The following is a 21,726-nucleotide window of genomic DNA, read 5'->3' on the forward strand; positions in this document are numbered from 1 at the left end:
ATATTTAGTCAAATACCCCTTCTTAGCACTAAAATTATAAATAAACCCCACACCATTTAATTTCTATAAACAAACCTAAAAAAAACCCAAAAAATGACAATTGGCCATATTGAATTTAATTTTGATTATTAAATTACTTTGATGTCCTATTGAGTATTTTGGGCTTGTTTATATGTTTTGGGATTGAGCTTGTTTTGAGAAATCAATGGTAGTTTTGTAATTTAAAAGAAGTTAAAAGTCTTTTTGTTATGTTATAAATGAGTTTTGGGTGTGTTTCTAAAGTCCATTTCATATGGGGTATTTTTATAATTAGGGCTCATATATTTGGTATATTAGTGAATCTCCCTTTTTAAAAGTTGTGTTGTGCTTTTAAAAAAAAAAATATATATTTATATTTATTTTTTTATTTATAATTATTTATAATTCCAACAGCTATATTTTATAATTATCCCTTTGTTTTCCTTTCTACCTTTGTTATATTTTCTCCCTTTTATTTATAATTATCATTTATCTTTATTTATGATTGTCGTTTATTTTTTTAAATTCAATGATAAACCACATAATTCATTAAAATCACACAATCACTTTTATAATTTATTCCAAGCATTCGTATGGTGTTGTACTTGTTTTTATTTTTAAGTGAAATTCTATTATGTTTTGAAATTTTAATTTTTTTATGTTAAAATGTTTAGAAAATTAAATCACGAATGTTGAAACAAAAATAATGTCAAGAAAAATTAACAAGAAAAAAAAATTTAGGGGTTAATCATTTTTAAACGGACTCAAATTATGAGTCTGTAAGGTTGGAGGAAAAAAATTGTGAATCCTGAAAATACATGAATAGTTGTATTTTGAAGAATGGAAATTTGAGTTTAATTCCAACATGATTGGGACCCAGCAACCTGGGTTGGCCCAAGGGCAAGGTTGGCCCGAGCTCTAGCCCTCGTTTTGGTGCTGACGTCAGCGCTACAGTACCGCTACAGTGCACACACGCTACAGTGCTACGTGCTACAATGCCGCTAAAAGTCCACGTGTCGCGCTCTGGGCTCTCCGATCAGATTTTTTTCTCCAATTCAACGGCAGACAATTTTTGTGCAATAAAAAAATGAAAAAAAATTACTGATTTTTTTTTTCTATAAATACCAAAATTTTATCCGATTGAGATATGAATTTTATAATAAATATTGACACATACGAACCCAAAAATCTTATTCGAAAATATTATCCAAATTAATTGTTTAGATAAACAAATTTGTGAAAAAAAATAAAAAAATGAATAGTAATTGCCCTTTGCCATGACAACGGATGGAAACACACAATACTATTTGCAAGGGCAAATCTAGCTCCCCCTTGCCATGGCAAGGGACAAATGGGTGGAGTTGCTCTTAGAGCAAGTCCAGCGTTGGTGCAAAACCGGGCAAAAGGCTGCTCGGGCAAGCCCAATTCGACTCCAGCGGTAGAGAACAAGCTCGGGCAAGGCATGGGACCCACCAGCCTGGGCAAGCCCACGGGCAAATCTTGCCTGGGCTCAAGCCCGAAGGCGCTGACGTCAGCGAGCAAAAAAAATTCAATTTTTTTTTTTTTTATAAAAAAAACCAAAATATTATGGATGTTTTCCCTATAAATACATAACAATTTTATTCACTTTCTAAATTTTTTATATTTTGTTGCATAATCTTTTTTTTTTCCTTGCCCTTGCCCTAGCCCTAGCCTTCCAAGGGTGGAACCAACTAAGGCAAGGCTGCCACTATTCACATGAATAGTGGCAGTCCTTGCCTTGCCTTAGCCTTTATGGGTGGACTTGCTCTTAAAGAGAAAGTTGCTAGCATTCTTTATAACCAAATAGACTCATGGGCCGTGGGTTGAATCACGACCAACTTTGATTTGACCTTGACCACCCATCACTCCAAACAATCCCAGCTGACATGGCAGAATAGTGCACTTGTCACGTCTAAAGTCCAATACAAACAAATGCTCTCTCTCTCTCTCCCCTTCTCTCCCTCCCTTTGCCTTCGCCAACTCTTTCTCCCCGCCATTTCTTTGCTCCGAAAAACAAGCAAAGCCTCCAAAACGCCTCACGCTCTCTGTTTCTCATGGCCTCACACCATCCCCGCCCACCCCTTTCACTTTCTTCTACCGCATTCCCAATCCCTTTCTCCACATACAGTACCACCTCGTCGTCTCTTTCAAACGATCGTAATCTGAAATCGAATCGATATATACATTTCGTATATCAATTCAATCGTCTTCTTCGTTCGGAGGCTTAGCACGACGGTCGATATGATCAGCAGAGACAGAGAGCAACTCAAAGATCTCTCTGTTAGGGTTTTCTCTGTTATCCTTTTCTTCAGCTTCTTCAGCTTACCTCTGCCCCGAATTGCTGGGCAGGACACGGCAAGCTATGATCTCGCCACCGAGCTCGTCTTGAGCCGCTATTCCAGTCTCACCCCTGTCTTCAAAGACGAACTCCAGAGTAAATTTGGCTTCTGCATCGTCGACATGTCAGTTTACTTCTCTCTCCCTCCCTCTTTCTTTAAAAAAAAAATATTATTTTTGATTTGGTAGAGTGAAAATGTGTGTATTTTGTTTTTACTACAGAGACGAGGACTGGGATGGGGCTTTCAATTTCTCAAAAGATTCAAGGTTCATTTCCAACTGCGCTAAGAAAATGGCAGGTACGTGTCACCTTTGTCTCAAAAATTATTATGTTGGAAGAGGCCCAAATTCGAATGTCATCTCCCTCATTGATAAAAGAGAAAAGAAAAAGAAAAAGGCTCGTACTTTTTTTGCGTCATTCTTACACTTATAGGAAACAGTGACTTGGTAACAAAAATTATTAATGAACAAGGTTCACGTTATAGACCCTGCTGGTGATAATGAATAACCAATTCATTTAGTTTCATTTTTCATGATATTTTAAGGTGGATCGATTGGAGAGGTTTTGGGCCGATTGTGCACAGCTGCAGAAATCCAGCTGTATTCTGAAGGTTTATTGCACTCCGAGAAAACCAGTTACTTGAAACCGAACAAGAACTGCAATCTGTCATCGTGGGTTTCTGGATGTGAGCCTGGGTGGGCGTGTGGTTCTTCTGAGAAAGTTGACCCGAAAAATCGATCCTATGTGCCTGTCAGAAGTAATGACTGTGCACCTTGTTGTGAGGGTTTCTTCTGCCCACATGGCCTTACTTGCATGCTCCGTAAGTACTTCAAACCTCTGTGTTTTTAGGATAACTAGTGTTTCATACTTTTTTTTTGTGATTCTTGATTTCTTGTTGCTTCTTATGTAACATCTACCTAGCTTCCATTGACTTGTATCCATATTATTTGCCTAAAATGACAACGGATTCATCTGGTTTATCTTATCTGTTACTAATCTTTGTCAGATCTCTGATTTCGGTTGTCTGTGCATGAGTATTACTGTCATTCCGCGTACATTTCAATAAATCATGGAGACCCAAGCAGTGAAATGAATGCGAAATGATCCTAATACCTTTACATGTGACTCACACGTGGATGCCCCGTTATACCAATTGACAGAAATTGGAGACTTGATTAAGATTGGTAACGGATATATACCAAAAGGTTACTCTTATCAAAATTAAAACCACATGACTTACCTTGTCTGACTTTTGTGTCATCTTGGTCATCTATAAAAACTTTTGATCATCAATATGCATTCCATCTGTAAGATCTCATTTCCCAACATGTAAGGTGGCATATGGCGTGAGGAGCCAATTTTAAAAGGTGTAATTAGTTTCTGGTTAAAAACTGAACATTTGCGAGATCCCAGTCTTTCATAGGATGGTCATTACGTGTTGCTTGATTCTTTCTTTTCAAAGAAGCCATAATGTTCTAATAAAATGAATTCTATATCTTGATTTTTTTTGGTTATTTTTTTCTCATAATGTGGCGTATTGCTATTTGATCATTTATAAATCTTGACCAGTATTGCATATTATAGACAATATAGAAAAAAGCATCCGATATACGTCATCGGAACAGTTGAGTGTACCTGACTTCATTTTCTTTGTTACCTTTTCTCATCTTATCTATGAAGCTTGCCCAAAGGGTGCTTACTGTCCATTTGCAAAACTCAATAATGAAACTGGTACATGCGAGCCGTAAGTTCATAATCTTTTCTTAACTTTTGCATTTTTCCTTTTAAATTCTTTCATCTCCATCTTTCCTTATGGTTAGCATACATTAATATTTATCAGCAGAAATATTCTACAGATACAGTTATCAGCTACCTCCTGGGAAGCCAAACCATACTTGTGGAGGAGCAGATAAGTGGGCTGATTTCTCGAGTAGTAAAGAGGTATTCTGTTCGGGTGGATCATATTGTCCGTCTACCATCCAAAAAATTCCTTGCAGTAGTGGGTATTGATAATTATCCCAGAGCTTTTAGCACTTGTCCTTACATTTTGCAAATAGTGACCTTATTTCTTCATTGCTGCATGTTTTTACACTTCTTGTCAAAACCTGGGTTTCTTATTTTCGGGTAATGTTCTCTTACTTTCCAGACGGTGAATCTAGATCATTGATTAGATTCATAATATGGCTACATAAATCTGGCATGAGAACATTACCCTTAATAATCATTATCATTTGATGAAATGCATGATGGTCATCTGATTCCTTATTTTCTTCTTTTAGTTTTTTTCTTATAAATTTGTTAAACAACAGAGAAAAACCATCTCAGCAGTTCACTTTTTGTATACTTATGCCACAGTTTCTGCCCATTGCAGACATTATTGCAGGCAAGGTTCCACATCTCAGGAAGGTAAGTTTCTCTTTCCACCCATGTAATAGAATAATGGATACCTGAATCTCATTTTGTTTCACTAGTTGTTAAAAAAACTAAGTCAGGGGATGTTAATTATGAGAACAGCAACCTGAAACTTAGTCCCTAAATTTGATAATAGTTGTAGAATAACAGCCAATTAGTCCATCAGGAAGTCCAACAAGTCAATAATGGTATAGTCGGTGCGTCTTGTTCATCCATGAAAGAAGACATAATTGCTAACCCTAACATTGGAAATTCAAATATTAGAAGTTCGTAGGCTATATATATACAAATTTAATATCTATTTTGAAACTCCTGTCAGAGCAATTTTTTTCTCTCTATTCTCATGTATCAAGATCTTTATGAAAATTAGTGTCCATGGTTTCATAAGCTTCTTGCCAATGGCTTAGTGTTTGCTACATATTTTAAGTGAAATGTGGCGGAAATCTGCATATCTGGTTATTTCTGTAATTCAAGGGGTTAGTACTGACAGAACACCTTGTCAATGTGAGCATAAAACTCAGATACAATACTAGGTGAAGTGAACCAGAAGTATGCATGGTATTTGTATTAATCAAGAGGCACAGGGTCATGATTGTGTCAGGTGATGAAGCAGCAATGTTTCTTCCATTGGCATTGTCAAAAGTTTTCCAACTGTGATGCCCCTTGGAACACATCTGGTCGTATAATCAGCTAACAAGGTTAAGAGTAGTTACATCAGATGAGTCAATTTGGGGTACAGTTTTTATTTGGTGCTAAGAAACCAAAGTTATTAATAAAAGAGAAAGAGTACAAATCAGAGGACAAAACATCTACAGAAAAAAGAGCTCAAAATGTAAAAAATCGTAGGGATAAAGATATTAGAAGTGCTTTGTTAAGTATAATTTATAAATATATTTGGAAACTCTCAAGGCCACTGGTATGGAAAATTTACAAAAGGTGTTTCCAGTGGGGGTGCTAGTTCATGGTGTTGATTATGGCAAGGTGATTATCGTAGACATAATCCTCAAATAATTAATTCATCCAAATTGTAACCAGAGGAACCAAGACAGTGCATGACTAAAAGAGGGCCAACTCTTAGGGATATTGGTTGTACTAAAGAGTACAAGAACCAAGGGTTGCACGGGTATGAGAAGACACCAAAGAGAACATGTGAGGATGTGCAACATTGTAAGGGGAACAAGAGAATCCTAATAATTTCTTGGTTCCTAGTGGACTTCAAACTCCTCTCATGTGGAAGAAGGAAAGTTTACCTAACCACGTTGCATATCTCTCTGTCTTTGCTTGTTACTTGGATATTTTGCTGTTTATTTTGCATGCTTTTGTGGGTCTTTTGACAATAACCATGGTCCCAGTTTGAAATTACTATTGTGAACCTTGAATTTGCTTGTGGCAAGATATTTGTTTTTAGGTTAATAATATTGCTTCAATTATTGTTTTGTTTGATGTCAGATACTGTTTCTGTAATCTACAATAGTATATCTTTAAGAATGCATCTATTCGTTTTGAGTTTGGAGTCTAATTACTTTATCTTTGCTTTTGATTCTAGTGAGTCTATGATAATGACCCTTGTTGAACTTGCAGAGTGTTTCCGGATGGCAACTTGTAAGTCACAATCAGAAAATCAAAATATTACTGCATACGGTATCCTGCTTTTTGTGAGTGGTCTTACTTCATTATTTAAAATTTAAATAGTGAATAATGTAAGCTTCCAGGACCACAATTATGATCATGTTCATTTAAATTTATAGAATGAACTATTCATGGAGTACTTTAGCGCCCTTCTAGTTGCCTTGGAAAAATGTGGGATTATTTTTATGTGTCAATAACTATATTTATCAAAGGCTTAACAGCACATCACATATACTTTCCAGTGTTTTTGAAAAGCAATTTATATAAAAGAAAAGAAAATACTGTCCATGCTGTGCTTTTTGAACTAATTTCATATGCAACCATCAACCATCTGTCTGTATTGATGAACCTTCACTTGTCAATGCAGGCTGGATTAATTTTCATCCTTCTCATTATATATAATTGTTCTGACCAAGTTCTCGCCACCCGAGAGAAAAGACAAGCAAAATCCAGGGAAAAAGCAGTTCAAAGTGTAAGAGAAACTGCACAAGCACGTGAAAAATGGCAATCTGCAAAAGACATTGCTAAGAAGCATGCAGTTGGACTGTCATCACAGTTTTCACGTACATTTTCTCGCAGAAAATCTACCAGGCATTCAGACCAGCTGAAAGGACTGGGACAAGCTAAACCTGGAACAGATGCTGCCTTGCCACCTATGCCACCCAATGAGCAATCAGCTGGAACATCTAAAGGAAAGAAAAAAGACAAAAGCAGCCTCACACAAATGATACATGCAATCGAGGAAGATCCAAATAGTCCTGAAGGTTTCAATCTAGAGATAGGAGATAAAAATATTAAAAAGCAAACAAAAGCACCAAAAGGTAAGCAGTTGCATACTCAGAGCCAAATTTTCAAGTATGCATATGGTCAAATTGAGAAGGAAAAGGCATTACAAGAGCAGAATGAAAACTTAACCTTCTCTGGGGTTATACAAATGGCTGGTGATGTTGAAATCAGTAAGAGGCCTCCAATTGAGGTTGCTTTTAAAGATCTAACCCTCACATTGAAAGGAAAAAACAAACATCTTATGAGGTGCGTGACTGGGAAAATATCACCCGGGAGGGTTTCAGCTGTCATGGGTCCATCTGGAGCTGGAAAAACAACATTTCTTTCTGCTTTGGCTGGAAAAATTAGGGGATGCACCATGAGTGGTATGATACTTGTAAATGGAAAGATGGAATCCATCCACTCATACAAGAAAATCATTGGCTTTGTGCCACAAGATGATATTGTGCATGGAAATTTGACAGTAGAAGAGAATCTCTGGTTCAGCGCAAGATGCAGGTATCCACATTTAGTTCCAAACTTCAGGTATCTGTAGTTTGAGTATTTGTGGTTAGCTTCATTAACATTGTTGGTCCATTCTCTAACAGCTTAAACTTTGGATCCAATGGTTGTATAACATGGTATCACAGTTCTTGTTGAAAGAGGTTCTGGGTTCAAAACCTTAACATTCCAAGTGTACTGCTTCCAAAATGATATTGTGAACATATTACCAACTGGGATGTATATGTGTGGGCAAATATTGGTTTCTGTTTGATTCGCCAATTACCCCTAAGATTCACAACTTCAATCTGTGGAAGCAACAATCTTTGCATCCAACAATGTGGACTCTTAAGTCCTCTTTTTAGGTCCATTTGTATTAAGAAAATATTAGAAGTCAAATAATCTTCGAAGTCACACTTGGTGCTCTAGGACTGGAAAAAGAACTTGACATGTATATTTGGGAATTAGCCACTTATAGTTCTTTCTTACCTGATTTACCCCTCTTTCCTTTACCTCATCTCTGGAAAATCTGTCTTTGCTGAAATCATGAACTTTTTGGAGTCTGCATTCTTTCATAAAATTTGTCCAACCTGCATCTTCGTTGATTCATTGCTTCTGGACATTTGAAATATGATCACATATGTGTAGAACAGCTTTGTTCATTTGGAGGAGTGTTATACAGTAGAATTTAGGTATGCATAGCCACTTAAATAGGCAACTTCAAAGACACTGTGATAGGTTCTGGACTGTTCTAATCTTTTCTGTTGTTCCCTTTTTTCCTATTATCTCTTTTTTTTACCTCCTTGATCAAATACTGGTACTGATATCAGTTCTTCTACCATCCTCATCTTCTGCATTTTGGTTATTGTAGACTCTCTGCTGATCTGCCTAAACCAGAAAAGGTCTTAGTCGTTGAAAGAGTTATTGAATCCTTGGGCCTGCAGGCAGTGCGGGATTCCCTGGTTGGAACGGTGGAGAGGCGAGGAATCTCTGGAGGTCAAAGAAAGCGAGTAAATGTTGGGCTGGAAATGGTCATGGAACCATCACTTCTAATTTTAGATGAACCCACATCAGGTTTGGATAGTTCTTCTTCTAATTTGTTGCTGAGAGCTCTTAGACGTGAGGCTCTTGAAGGAGTTAACATTTGCATGGTTGTCCACCAACCTAGGTAATTTAACTTGTAGCAAGTACTAGAAAAGTACCTAAATTGTGGGAAAGGCAAATTAATAGATGGCTTCACTGGAAATGAAGTCATTTTTTTAAAGTAGTTTCTTTTGCTAATTCTACTTTTTGGGTGCTTCAGCTACACATTGTTCAAGATGTTTGATGATTTGATCCTTCTGGCTAAAGGTGGACTTACGGTGTATCATGGATCAGTGAAGAAAGTTGAAGAGTACTTTGCTACCCTTGGGATTACTGTCCCTGAGCGTGTCAACCCTCCAGACTATTTCATTGACATTTTGGAAGGCATAGTAAAACCAAGCACAAGCTCTGGGGTGACCTATAAGCAACTACCTGTTAGATGGATGCTTCACAATGGGTACCCCGTTCCTATGGACATGCTTCAGAGTTCTGATGGAATGGCTGCATCTGCAGGCGAAAATTCAGCTCATGGAGGAGGTACTCCAAATGCTGGATCTGATGGACAGTCCTTTGCTGGAGACTTTTGGCAGGATGTCAAGTGTCATGTTGAGGTGAATAAGGACACTTTACAACATAAATTCTTGAAGTCAAGCGACTTATCTGAGCGGATTACCCCTGGCGTGTTCCAGCAATATAGATACTTCCTTGGGAGGTGGGTATTCCTTCTCTAGCATTTTGGTTTCACAAAAAATTCCTAATTTTCTGGACATAATCAACCATATGGATATGATGAGTGTTGTATCATGTATTGTGTTTTATCATGCAAGAAACGTCAAAACCTTGGGGCATATTCTTCATTCGCCTCTTCTATTGTGTGACCAGGAAGAATGGGCGGGGTTAATTTTTTGCACTGTTGCACAAACATGCTTATTATGCTTGTAATGATCAAGATGTTGAGAAGATATCAATATGTTTATCTGTTAAGGCTTTTACTTAATTATCCAAAGTAAGGCATTGCTCACCGTCACACAGTGTGACTGTTACACTCTGCACTAAGCAAAGTCTATTGCACAAAATTTGCAACAGCTGAGTTCCTTTAAGATTGTTACTTTTAAATGATTCAGCCTAATTTGTTTATGAATGGCTTTATAGGGGTGGTAAGCAGCGGTTACGAGAAGCTAGGACCCAAGCTGTAGATTTTCTGATTTTATTGATTGCCGGAGTCTGCTTAGGAACACTTGCCAAAGTGAGCGATGAAACCTTTGGTGCAATTGGTTATACATACACTGTCATAGCAGTTTGTAAGTAGATTTTTTCCCTTAATTATACTTTGCTTCCTTAAACTGTGATTCTATCACTTATGGTCTTGGATGTTTCATGATTCAGCTTGGCTCTTTTAGATGTTATTGGAACAAGCCCAATTTAGATTAAATTATTGAGTAACATAGAGGAATAGTCCCTGAACTTATTGAACATAAGTACTTATTTAAAATCTTAGAATGTTTCGTGCATTATTGTTTCGTAAATGAGTGGCATTAGTCCTGGGCATTATCCTTCCCTATCATTTTTTATCATCTGACGTGCATATGAGCACCTTTTAGGCACAATTTTCGCAACTCACCTTTGGCTATGGAAGGTGGAGGAGTATAGGGGTACGTTGTTGTTGCTCACCGGTTGAACTGCATGACACTTGATATTCACTTCAACAAATACAGAAAAGATCTATGTTGTGATAGATGAAAGGCCAAATGCAGGTGAGTTGCTGAAATTGCCCCCAAAAAGATGCTCAGTTGCACCATGCAGGTCACGTGAGAATAATGGACAGAAATCCTGTTCGGGACTAGTGGTATCCATTTAAAAAAAAAATTATACATGAAATTGTGGGACGTGGGACTCCTACAACTTAAAACCAAAGAAATTTTGGGATTTATATCTCTCAAATAATGTTAGGTGTAATATTAGAATGAGAGAAACAAAAAATACAAATTTGAGAAAATTAAGGCATTTAAGGGATGTGCTTGACTTGGTCAATTGGTCAAAGGACCTAATCCAAAAGAAAAAGAACTGTTACTAAACAATAGTATGTACGAGGGACTTATATCTAGTTTTCGGTTTAAGTTATTAAAAATTGCTTGGAAGGAAGTTAAACTGTGAATTTGAACCATTGATCAAGTGGATTTTGTTTTGGGCGTACGATTCTAAATTGACAGTTTGACTGCCAGTCAAAAGAATATTATCCTATATTGTGTGGCACGTCCTCATGTATTTTGGGAAATTGACGTGGTTGGCAAACATTCATGTCAAATTTCTACACTCATGTTCGTGTCCTCCAATCATAGCTTTTTCTAAGACGTGATTTACTTCTCACCCGTCCTAATTTGTTTCCATTTCAGCTCTCCTGTGCAAGATTGCAGCTTTGAGAACATTTGGACTGGATAAATTGCACTACTGGAGAGAGAGCTCTTCTGGCATGAGTAGCTTGGCTTACTTTCTGTCGAGGGATACAATTGATAATTTCAATACAATCATTAAGCCTCTAGTGTATCTCTCAATGTTCTATTTCTTCAACAACCCAAGATCATCCGTCATAGATAATTTCATCGTTTTGCTTTGTCTGGTTTACTGCGTGACTGGTATAGCTTATGCCCTGGCTATCTACCTGGCACCTGGTCCAGCCCAACTGGTAAGAATTTTTTCCACATTGAGAAATGCTTAGCTTTGTAAAATGAATGTTTTTATGTGTCTGTATGCTTGTTTTCTTCTTCCTTCCAACAAGCCACTTTTGTTGTTGTGCAGTGGTCGGTACTTCTTCCAGTCGTTTTGACTCTAATAGCAAACTATAATGAGAACAAATTTGTTTCAAGAATAGCTGATTTGTGCTACACTAAGTGGGCTTTGGAAGCTTTTGTCATAGCAAATGCTAAAAGGTTTGAAATAACCATTTTTACCGAGATCATTGTGCATCATCATTCTTAATGTGGATATTATAATGCTTCTTGCTTTCCTTTTTTCTTTTTTCCTTTTTTTCAGGTATTCTGGAGTGTGGTTAATCACACGATGTGGTTCACTTATGAAAACTGGCTATGATCTCAATCATTGGTACCGTAGTTTAATCTTCCTCATCGTTACTGGTATAGTTTCTCGATGCATTGCATACTTGTTACTGGTACTCTTCCAAAAGAAGTAACTCAGTCTGATCCTTTCAACCCATTCTCCCTGTACATAAATGGAAAATTATTTACAAAGATGATTGCCTCACAACATAACCCTCAGAGTCTCGTGAAGACGCCTGAGATTCACGAGAATGTTGCATACTGTAGAATCAATATATTGGCAATCTGTAGATCAGTAAATGCCGCATTTTCTTTAGGTAACTCTTCCAGTCTGTATAGGTGTAGATAACAGTGGTATTTTATTTATTCAAGGTAGCTCTTCCTCCTAAGGGTTCTGCTTGTTGTTATGCATTTGTTGTACAATCAGTTGTTTCTATATTATTTGTATCCACATGGTTCTGCTTCTGCCAAATTTGTGACAATTTTTTTTTTTAGTACAAGCGATAGTCTAAAACCACAGGAGATGGGGATTTCTCTCACACACACAAAACTATGATGTTGTAGAGATTCGAACGTGAGACCTCTGGTCTGCAAGTCAAGGCCCTTTTCCACTGGTCTGCTAGTCAAGTACGGTGAAAATCTTAATATACGATTGTTTGGTTCCCAGAATGAAATGAGAATTTGTAATGCAATCAAGGAATGAAACTGAGGAGAGAGTAGAGTACTGGTTGAAAATTTGAGACACCCTTGGTCTTTTCAAGTTCAAAATGATTTCTATTTATTTTTGGAATTAGTTTTCTAACAAGGGGAATGAAAGCGATCATTTTATGGAAAACCCCATTTCCAGTACCAAATGGTGTGAGACTTTCTACAGAGGACAGACAGAACCTATGAAAAAGAAAGGAATCCATGTAATAAGCACCTAGAAATGTTGAATTTTATTTGGAACTTAAAAAAAAAAAAATCTTTTTCGTATCATCTAACTATTTATTTATTTTTCTCTTCAGGATTATATGCGTTCCTAGTTTTGTTTGCAGGAAGAAAAAAAAAAGGGTCAGGGTGTGAGATGTCAGTTCACAATTGTGATGACATGCAATTGCAAACCTCAGTTGGCACAATTTAACCCACTATTTACTGTCTGGTTTAATTTGGTGGGATACTGCACTTTCTTTTATTTTTCCTTTTTGTCAGCGGGACTGGCTGGGCATGCCTAATTACCGGTTCTCCTAGTTTCTTTTGTTTACTCTTTCAGAGTTTTGGTCTCTTAGGTCAGCATGTTGTTGTGCATTTCTGTCATTGTCTTTCTCTTCCGCAGGGTTTGGTTCGGTCCCCCCTGTTGTTCTTTTATGTTTTTGTTTCTTATTAATAAATTATGATCAAGGGGACGGGCGGGGGGCAGAGTGTTGGTCCCCTCTTTGAGGGTGGTGGATGTTGCGCATCCGATGACCGATACTGAGGAGTTAATCTCGCCTAATCCTTTGGTTTATTTAAAAAAAAAACCCACTATTTACTGTCTTAATTCTTTTGGGGGAGTTGACATGGGTCAAAGGCATCGGTCCTTAAACTTTTACTAAAAAAAAACCTGAAAGATTTATGACCTCAGTTTTTATATCGACCAATGCTATTTTCATATTAAAGGCATCGGCAAGGATTGCCAAGCATTGGTAGTGACCTATGGTCCTATTATTTATACAACTGATGCCTTAGAGACTAACAACATCAGTTTCGAGTTTACTGATGCCTAAAGTCACTTTTGTCATAGTGATGTCTTAATTCTTATCTACGTTTTGCTTCAACTGCTGTAATAATCCTTCTGTGGTAAAAGCATTCTTAAGCGAGCAGCAAAGCAAAGCATGTAATAAGTACTAATGATGTTTCTTTAAGCTTGAACCATGAGTATGCTTTCAGGAGAAACTTTAGTACCTTAGTTAAGTTTCAAACTCGTCAATTTGAGGATGTGAGATTTAACCAGACTATTCCCTTTTTAATGGTTTTAAAACTAACTGAATGCAAAGGACCATTATTGTAGTGGTTTGGAGCAATTACTCATCTAGGAAAGATCCTGAATTCGAGTCCTAGCATCCGTGTAGTGTGTGTGAGTTTAGTATATTATTGCCCCTCTCAATAAGAACGGTCTTAAAAAAAATGAAAAAAAAAGAAAAATAACCGAATTGCTTACAAATAAATTAAAAAAATAATTGAGACAAGTTTCATGTAGACGCACAAATCCTTCAACTATAATACTCTAATCTCATGCTGTACTAAGCACGAGATTCTAACAACCAATTCCAAAATCCCAAAGAACAATCCAATTTGATCCGCCAATGTTTGTTTTTGTATTAAACAAGTTGTTCATCAATTTGAGTTTATGAAGTGGAGAACACATTGAAGATCGATAAACAAGAATATTGATTTCCCCATAATAATCACGAAGTACAATATAATTATTTCATCTTACATATTAATTAGCAAGATGGTTGATTGTTTGATCTCCATTATTAAACACCAATCACATTGATTATCCTGCAGAAGCCTAATAGAAATGGCCATTTCATGGAAGAGGAAGTGCCCTCTAGGAATTTCATTACCTCAATTTGTGGTAATATGATCATTTACATTATCATTAATATTCCATACCATAAAAGCTACCCTCTCCATATGCGTGCAAGAGAGATCAGAGGTGGAGGGTGGGGGAGACGAATGGGAAGGAGGGGAAGGGAAGGAGGGGAAGGGAAGGAGGAGGGGGAGGGGATGGGGAGGTTGAGGTGATTTTTTTTTTCTTCTTAAAAACAAAAGAAGAAGATAATTTCTAATATTTATTTTTATTTTAAATGTTAAATATTTCTTCTTCCTTTTAATTTTTTTTTAATGTTGTTTTATTTTATTTTACATGTTTAATTTTAGGTAGGTGAGGTTTTTTTTTTTTTGGGGTCTGAGGTAGGTGAGGTTTTTATTTTCTCTTTTTTCAATTTTTGTATAAAATTACGAATTTACTCTTAATTTGGACGGAAATTTGGATTTTGAAAAATTTGACGATAGGTCCTCAATAGGCGATTTTTAAAAAACCCATAAAATTATGTATTGAGAAAATCCGTCCTGGTAGATACGGTGAAAGTACAAAGCAAAAGGCAATTGATGAATGATCATTGTGAATTTTTTATCCCTAAATTATACAAGCTTCTATCATTATGGTCTTGTTAGTAAGGTATAACCGCTTAACCCCAAAGCCAGAATTGCAAGCTACGCCAAGACCAAAGCCCACGTACGTCTCACTCCACCCCCTCTAATTTTCTCTGCATGATGCCCCACCCAAAACATCAACGGTTATCCCAATACCAAATCCAACCTCCTCCTCCTCCTCCTCCTCCTCATCATCATCATCATCATCATCATCATCACCTTGAAAGCTCTCTCTCATCTTCCTCCTCAACACCCCATAATATTTTACATCCTTCAAATCAAACGTCAACAACAAATTCAACATCCAGAAGCAGCAGCAGCTGCCACCCTTGCTTTGGCACGAAGCTTAAGTCCTTCTCACACCAACACTCTGGACAAATTCAAAACCTCACCAATATCATACCCTCTTGGCTTTATGTTGCTTCTCATTCTAGGCGTTGGAGTTGGCTGAAGCGTAGCTGCACTGGGGTTTTGTTCATGGCGAGCCCCAGCGACTTGTCCGTTCGCACTCCATCGGAAATTGTGAGTTCCATTTGAGTCTATGATGACACTCTTGATCATGTTGTTAGAAATGTTACATATTAATTCCAATATTATTATACGCCAAATTTTATTTTGGTTAATATGGACATGGACTCCTTGTAGCTAATTTATATGATCAATTTGTTATGCACACATATGATATCCTTTACTTACTAATGCAGCGGAAAAAGAGGCTTAGTGGGCAGCGAAGGAGAGAGGAGCTTGAAAGAGAGGTATGTAGTACTTCTTCTCTTGAAACAAATAAGAGTAGTGATTCTTGCACTACTAGTTTAGCTACTGACACTCCAAGTGAGCATTTTACAATTATATATATATATACACGTAATAGGAGTGCCGGATGATAAACTGGGAGTGCCAATATCACCGGCCAGCTCGAAGCCCAGAAAATTTGGCAATCATAGGGTGATGGGCTCCCCTCCCTGGTCTATGTTGGTATAACTAGGATCAATGAAAAAAGTGACTAAAATTGATAGTGCAGAAGCATGGCCCAACGAATGGACAATAATTTATCAACATGTCATTTTTAGGCGTCCTTGTTAACTATGTAGCATTTATGCTTCATCAAGGTTTCATGGTTAATCTTTCAAACCTCTGGTTTCTTTCAACTGGAAGACCATCTTCATCTTTAAAGATGATATAATTGTACTGATCAAATTGGATTCCCAAGACCAATTTAGAGACATCATTCACTTCTATGTCAAGGAAACCATCGAAGTGTGACTTTTGAAGTGTCAAGGAACCATGCTTCTTAATTCTCCATCACCAGTCTCTGCCAGCACATCGGTTTTCTTCTCTTTTTCCCTTTGTTAGGATTGGTGCTCTTTTTGTTCTCTTTTGGAGCCAAATTTATTCTTCTTTCTAGCTAGCTCTAAGGTATGTGCTTGCAAGTTCTTCTATATATATATATTTTTTGTTTATTAATAATATATGGGGATGGGGGCTCCCCGAAGTGTAGGTCATCTTTCCTTAGAGATTGAGGATGAATGTTTGCATCCTGTGACCTACACTGAATAACTAATCTCGCCTAATCTTCTAATTTATTAATTTGAATATAAAAAGTACTCTCCCTATCATATTGTTTCACCAAATTGGCATCAGAAATTGGGACCCATTAGATAATGAAGAATGTACATGCATAAATTACAAGGTGATAATTTTTTTTTTTCTTTGTTTCTTTGATATGAAGGTACAACGCATATTCATTCAAATACAAACAAACTACCCTCTAGGTGTAGATGAGAGAGTGACATTGACAGTAACAAGTTTCTATTTGGTAGGTTTCTTTGCTTCAAAGAATGCTGAATCAAGAAGAGAAAGTACATGAGGTTTTGGATCATGCCTATAGTCAGAAAACTACTGGTTCTGCTATTTCTTTCCCAAGATTCCTTCCTCCCAAGGTACTCTTCTGCCTTTTCTTGTTACACTTGTGTACAGTACATATAGAAATTATGAAAACGCATGCACTGTATTTTTTGAAGGCACCTTATGAGAAATGAATTCACGTAAGGTATGATGTTTTAGTTCAATTATACAAAGTTCTTATCAAAATTAGACAATTGTTACAAAGTTATTTTGGCAATGCTATACTATTGTTAGACTCTAAATTCATCCTAGCATTCAAATATGATTTCATATAATTGACGGTCCTAATTCACAGTCTGGTAAGATAATATGTTAGACTGTGTATTTTAAGCTTATGTGCTCGATAAGGGAGAAATGTAGTACAATCATTATCATCATAATTCTACTAGTAACATTATTTGTTCATAATAGAGTAAACATATTACTCTCTATGAGAACGCAGATAAAGGAGCTTTTGGCAGAGCTAGCAATGGTCGAAGGAGAAATTGCTCGACTCGAAGACCAAATCTGCCAACTTCAACTTGGGCTGAAGCATGAAGAAGAAGCTACTAAGGAAGCAAAATCGAAGCAATGGCAACATGAAAACCTAATAAGTACCCCCGTTGCCCGTGCATCATATATAGCCATGCCAAGCCCCATGAACATTAAAGGTGAGAGGATGGGGTACGAAACCAAGGCATTGCATTTCATAAGTAAAGCTATAAATGGTGATTATGATAATCTGAACGACCTCAGCCTAAATGAGAAAATTGGAAGCTTGAGAGGAATTGCTGATCAGAAAGAAAATTATTTCTGCGATGAGGTTAAATTTCAGAATAAGGTTCCTAGAAAAAATGGAATATTGAGGGCATCCTCACCCTCGCGAGCTCCAAGATATCCATCACCCAAGGTATGACAAGTTCCTTTTCTTTCTATTTTTAATTTTGTTTTCTAGAAAAATTATTATACTCGCGGTTTATATACAACATCTCTCTAATAATATGCATGTGAATCTTACTGTTTATAGTTCATAGTCCATACATATCTATCTATATTGTGAGAGGGAAATTGTGTATGACCGTAACATCAAAAAATTCGTTGTGATTTTAGTTATTGTATCATATAATTTCCAAATTTCATGTACATTTTTAATGATTATTGCTGTAAGGTATGCATTAGTAGAGTATTACAACTCTGATCTGGTGATTATCACCAACCAATTAATGTTTTTTTTTCTTCTTCTTTTTTTCAGCTAAAAGAACGTAATCCAGGGATTTTTTCAGAACTCCCACCAAAATCTGTACCAATTCCAACACAATTAGAAGAGAACATCCAGAATTGGCAACCAAACAGGCTCTCTGAAGAAATTATGAAGTGTCTCAACTTCATATATGTTAGGCTGCTCAGAACAACCAGAACAATGGAATTGGAGAAATCAGGCCCCATTTCCAGGTCCTTGAACTCTTCTATAACTTCAAGAAGCTTCAGGGATGACACCACCTCAAACTCAAAGTCAAGCCTAGTTTTGTTACAAAAGGAATCAAGGCAACAAGACCCTTATGGCATCTTCAATGTGGAAGACTCAATTCCTAGGGACATTGGCCCTTACAAGAACTTGGTCATTTTCACCTCAATCTCTATGGACCCAAAATCCATTTCTGCCTCCAATTCCATTCCTTTGATAAGAAAGTTAAGGTATGTTTGAATTAATTGTCTTCTATAGTATGACGGTGATTTTAGCACTCCCAATTTAGATTCTGGCCCTCCCACTTCTATAGTGTAAATATTATAAAATACTCAATTTCGAGTGTCATAATCTAAACTAGGATACTAAAATCATTGTAAGTTTGATATACATTGTTGGCCTATTCTCTGACATCTTAAATTTTTGGGGCTAGTGGTTGCCTAATATGATATCAAAACATTCTTTGCAAGTGGTCCTAAGTTCGATTCATGTTCTCATGTTCTCCACTTCTTTGTTGGTCTGCCTCTCCACATGTAGGATGGGCCTATAGTCTGCACGTGAGGGAGGGTGTAAAATTGATATACATTGTTAACCCGTTCTCTTATAGCTTAAGCTTTTGGGACTAGTGATTGTCTAACAATCCCTACCTTGCTCAGATTGTTATGTTGTGATCGTAACTTTTCTCGATATGTTGTACTTGTGCACCACAGGGTATTGATGAACGATCTTCAGGTGGTGGATTTGGGGTCCTTGACATACCAACAGAAGCTGGCATTCTGGATCAACATGTACAATGCTTGTATTTTGCATGTATATACAACAAAGCTTTCTTCTTTTTCCTTCTGCTTATTTCTTTTCATTTGAGAGATGTCCAGCCTCAAGTGCACTTTGAGAGCATCCAAGAACTAACCAATTTTTGCAAGGCACCCATCAAAATAGCAATGCAGAGTTTATTTATCCATGGTCTGGCCAAGCTTTCTCATGTTGGATTGACATAAATTTTTCTATTTTCAGGGTTTTCTTCATTATGGAGTGCCGGCTTCCACCGAAAAATTACTCACATTAATAAGCAAGGTAAGCCCCAAACTTCAACTAAAGGCATCAAATTGCTAGACATTACAGTAGGCAGTAGTTCATTGCAGAACAACTACTTGTTTCACGATGATAAGATTATTGAAGTGAAGTACCAGAAACATGTACTTGTTGTCCTGTCACCCTTCAATTCCTTGTAATAATCTTAGGCATAACAAATAATGGTTTGATTTCAGGCAACCCTGAACATAGGAGGTAAGACTTTAAATGCTGAAGCCATAGAGCATTATATTCTGAGGAAGCCACCACCTTCCACTATGAAAGAGGTAAATATTATGACTCGTCCTATATGAATCGAACATGTATTCTAAATCAGTATGATCTCCCATCATGAAATTTTTTCACAGTTTCTTCGGAATGAAGAGAAAGACGATAAAGCCGGTGTTCGGCAACTCTATGGTCTCGAGTCCATGGATCCTAATGCCACATTTGCTCTGTGCTGTGGAACACGTTCTTCTCCAGCGGTAAAACTTCATATGAAATGTTCTGCCATTGCATTGCATTTCATTATGTGCTGAATGTTAATGCTAAAGAATTTTCAGAACTAAAAGTTGCATTAATTTTTCAGGTGAGAATATACACAGCTGAAGGTGTTGTAGCTGAGCTGGAGAAATCAAAGTTGGAGTACCTGCAAGCATCAATTGTGGTGACCAGCACAAAGAAAATTGTGTTCCCAGAATTGCTGCTTGGGAACATGCTTGATTTTGCTGGGGATGTGGACTCACTCGTTCAGTGGGTTTGCCACCAGTTGCCAACATCTGGGTCGTTGAGAAAATCAATGGTGGATTGCTTCAGGGGCCAAATTAGCAGTGCCAAGATTTCTGCCACTGTTGAGAAAATGCCATATGATTTTGAGTTTCAGTATTTGTTGGCCATGTAATTTTCTTGATTTGGTGTCCACTTACCATTTATACCATGTGCGTATGTGAATAAAAGATGCATTTGGTTCAAGACCAAGTTTGAAGAATTTTCCCAATACAGATAAACTAAACCTTATTTGGCTCAAATGACAATAACAATTTATGAGAATGGTTAGAGTATAAACATCAGGATTCCCGACGCACCCATTTGGTTATACAATGAGATGACTGCCGAATAATGTTTCAATTTCGCAACTTGAGTCAAGATTTGAGTGAAACGAACAAGTGAAGGCAGAGGAAGCTTTTGAAGCATTCTATCAAACAAAGTGAGAGCATCCTCAACAGTTGCGATTTTGGGTGAGTTTCTCACTGCCTGCTCTAGTTGGGTTCTTGTAGATTTGATAGGTTTAGAAGGTTGAGAGTGAAAGAGAGCAAAGTAATTGTTGGCGAAAACAACAGTGGAGGCATACCTCTCCATCTCCTGCTGCTGCAACAAAAAGAAGCAGAAGCAGCTATATTCCGCATCATCATCTTCAGCTTCTCAGTGAGTCAATGAGTCTCACCCGTATCGAACCCGGTGGTGAAAGAAGAAGAAGAAGCTCTGCTGCAAGTAAAGCCATGGCTTTATTGATTCAGAGAGAAAGAGAGAGATATGGCAATTTGGCAAACTGGGAAAGGTGTTTGGTTAACCAATAATAAAATATTACTGGAATTAATAAATAGTATTATAAATGGTATAGCCGGCTATACTCGGGGTTTTTTTTATATAGAACATAGTATCGCCGAGCGGCTATACTATTTTTGACACGTGGCGAAATGAGCGCCAGGCGGGTCCTTTTTTATATTTTATAAATCGTATAGCCGAGCGGCTATACTCGGATTTTTTATAATAAAAATCGCATAGCCGCACGTGGCAAAGCGGGCGCTAGGCGGTAAGCTCTAGGCGGGTCCCTTTTTTAAAATAGTCTAGCCGTGCGGCTATACTCGGTGTTTTTATTTATAAAAAATAGTATAGCCGCGCGGCTATACACGGTGTTTTTGACACGTGGCTAAGCGCGCTAGGCCCTGGCGGGTTTTTTTCAAAAATATAAATAGTATAGCCGCCCGGCTTTACCTGGGTTTTTAATATAAAAAAGTACACGTGGCGAAATGGGCGCTAGGCCCCAGGTGGGTCCTTTTTATGTTATTTTATAAATAGTATAGCCGCGCGGCTGTACTACAGTTTGTATTATAAAAAAAACAGTATAGCCCATCGGCTATACGGTTGTTACACGTGGCAAAGAAGGCGCCAGGCCTTTTTTTCAAAAAATAAATAGTATAGCCGGTCGGCTAAACTACATTAAAAAATAGTATAGCCGACCGGCTATACCGGGGATATTTTTAATAAAAAAGAGTATTGCTGCACGACTATACTCTTTACATAAT

At 37.3% G+C, this 21,726-nt stretch overlaps 2 protein-coding genes and 1 long non-coding RNA gene across 10 annotated transcripts; 2 read left to right on the forward strand and 1 right to left on the reverse strand.

Annotated features, from left to right (window-relative positions):
• Positions 1-1,971: 1,971 nt before the first annotated feature.
• LOC110755465 (ABC transporter G family member 28) lies at positions 1,972-12,283 on the forward strand. 8 transcript variants are annotated; one of them, XM_088255162.1, is made up of 14 exons: positions 1,973-2,501; positions 2,599-2,675; positions 2,922-3,197; positions 4,058-4,121; positions 4,234-4,376; positions 4,749-4,783; positions 6,371-6,391; positions 6,786-7,702; positions 8,556-8,852; positions 8,988-9,479; positions 9,920-10,068; positions 11,161-11,450; positions 11,564-11,694; positions 11,798-12,283. In XM_088255162.1, the coding sequence occupies exons 1-14, from the start codon at positions 2,281-2,283 to the stop codon at positions 11,952-11,954; spliced, it is 3,270 nt and encodes a 1,089-aa protein (XP_088111288.1). In that variant the 5' UTR covers positions 1,973-2,280; the 3' UTR covers positions 11,955-12,283. The 8 variants fall into 8 exon arrangements, 7 of the variants coding, with proteins under 7 accessions (XP_088111288.1, XP_021812365.1, XP_088111290.1 ...); XM_021956673.2 differs by having other exon boundaries at positions 1,974-2,501; positions 4,234-4,380; positions 6,371-6,444; XR_002526493.2 differs by lacking the exons at positions 11,564-11,694; positions 11,798-12,283 and adding an exon at positions 10,369-10,521 and having other exon boundaries at positions 1,972-2,501; positions 4,234-4,380; positions 6,371-6,444; positions 11,161-11,299.
• Positions 12,284-15,105: 2,822 nt separating this feature from the next.
• LOC110755402 (electron transporter, putative (Protein of unknown function, DUF547)) lies at positions 15,106-20,398 on the forward strand. Its single transcript, XM_021956597.2, has 10 exons — positions 15,106-15,522; positions 15,705-15,755; positions 16,821-16,940; positions 17,348-17,794; positions 18,137-18,579; positions 19,060-19,159; positions 19,364-19,423; positions 19,618-19,707; positions 19,789-19,905; positions 20,010-20,398. The coding sequence occupies exons 1-10, from the start codon at positions 15,118-15,120 to the stop codon at positions 20,319-20,321; spliced, it is 2,145 nt and encodes a 714-aa protein (XP_021812289.2). The 5' UTR covers positions 15,106-15,117; the 3' UTR covers positions 20,322-20,398.
• Positions 19,792-20,977, reverse strand: LOC110755403 (uncharacterized). The gene is made up of 3 exons (XR_002526479.2): positions 20,772-20,977; positions 20,070-20,268; positions 19,792-19,927 (listed from the first exon to the last, which is right to left on the reverse strand). It is a non-coding gene; the product is annotated as an uncharacterized LOC110755403 (long non-coding RNA).
• Between the last annotated feature and the right edge of the window lie 749 nt (positions 20,978-21,726).

Source organism: Prunus avium, chromosome 6 (genome assembly GCF_965620075.1).
Source record: "Prunus avium chromosome 6, drPruAviu1.hap1.1, whole genome shotgun sequence".
Classification (NCBI taxonomy): domain Eukaryota; kingdom Viridiplantae; phylum Streptophyta; class Magnoliopsida; order Rosales; family Rosaceae; genus Prunus; species Prunus avium.

Coding starts and splice junctions, on each gene's coding strand:
- LOC110755465 (XM_021956673.2), top strand. CDS start 2,281: ATGATCAGCAGAGACAGAGAGCAACTCAAAGATCTCTCTGTTAGGGTT. Junction 4,381..4,748: donor AAAATTCCTTGCAGTAGTGG/GTATTGATAATT, acceptor TGCCCATTGCAG/ACATTATTGCAGGCAAGGTT. Junction 4,784..6,370: donor AGGTTCCACATCTCAGGAAG/GTAAGTTTCTCT, acceptor TTGAACTTGCAG/AGTGTTTCCGGATGGCAACT.
- LOC110755402 (XM_021956597.2), top strand. CDS start 15,118: ATGATGCCCCACCCAAAACATCAACGGTTATCCCAATACCAAATCCAA. Junction 15,523..15,704: donor TTCGCACTCCATCGGAAATT/GTGAGTTCCATT, acceptor TTACTAATGCAG/CGGAAAAAGAGGCTTAGTGG. Junction 19,708..19,788: donor CACCTTCCACTATGAAAGAG/GTAAATATTATG, acceptor ATTTTTTCACAG/TTTCTTCGGAATGAAGAGAA.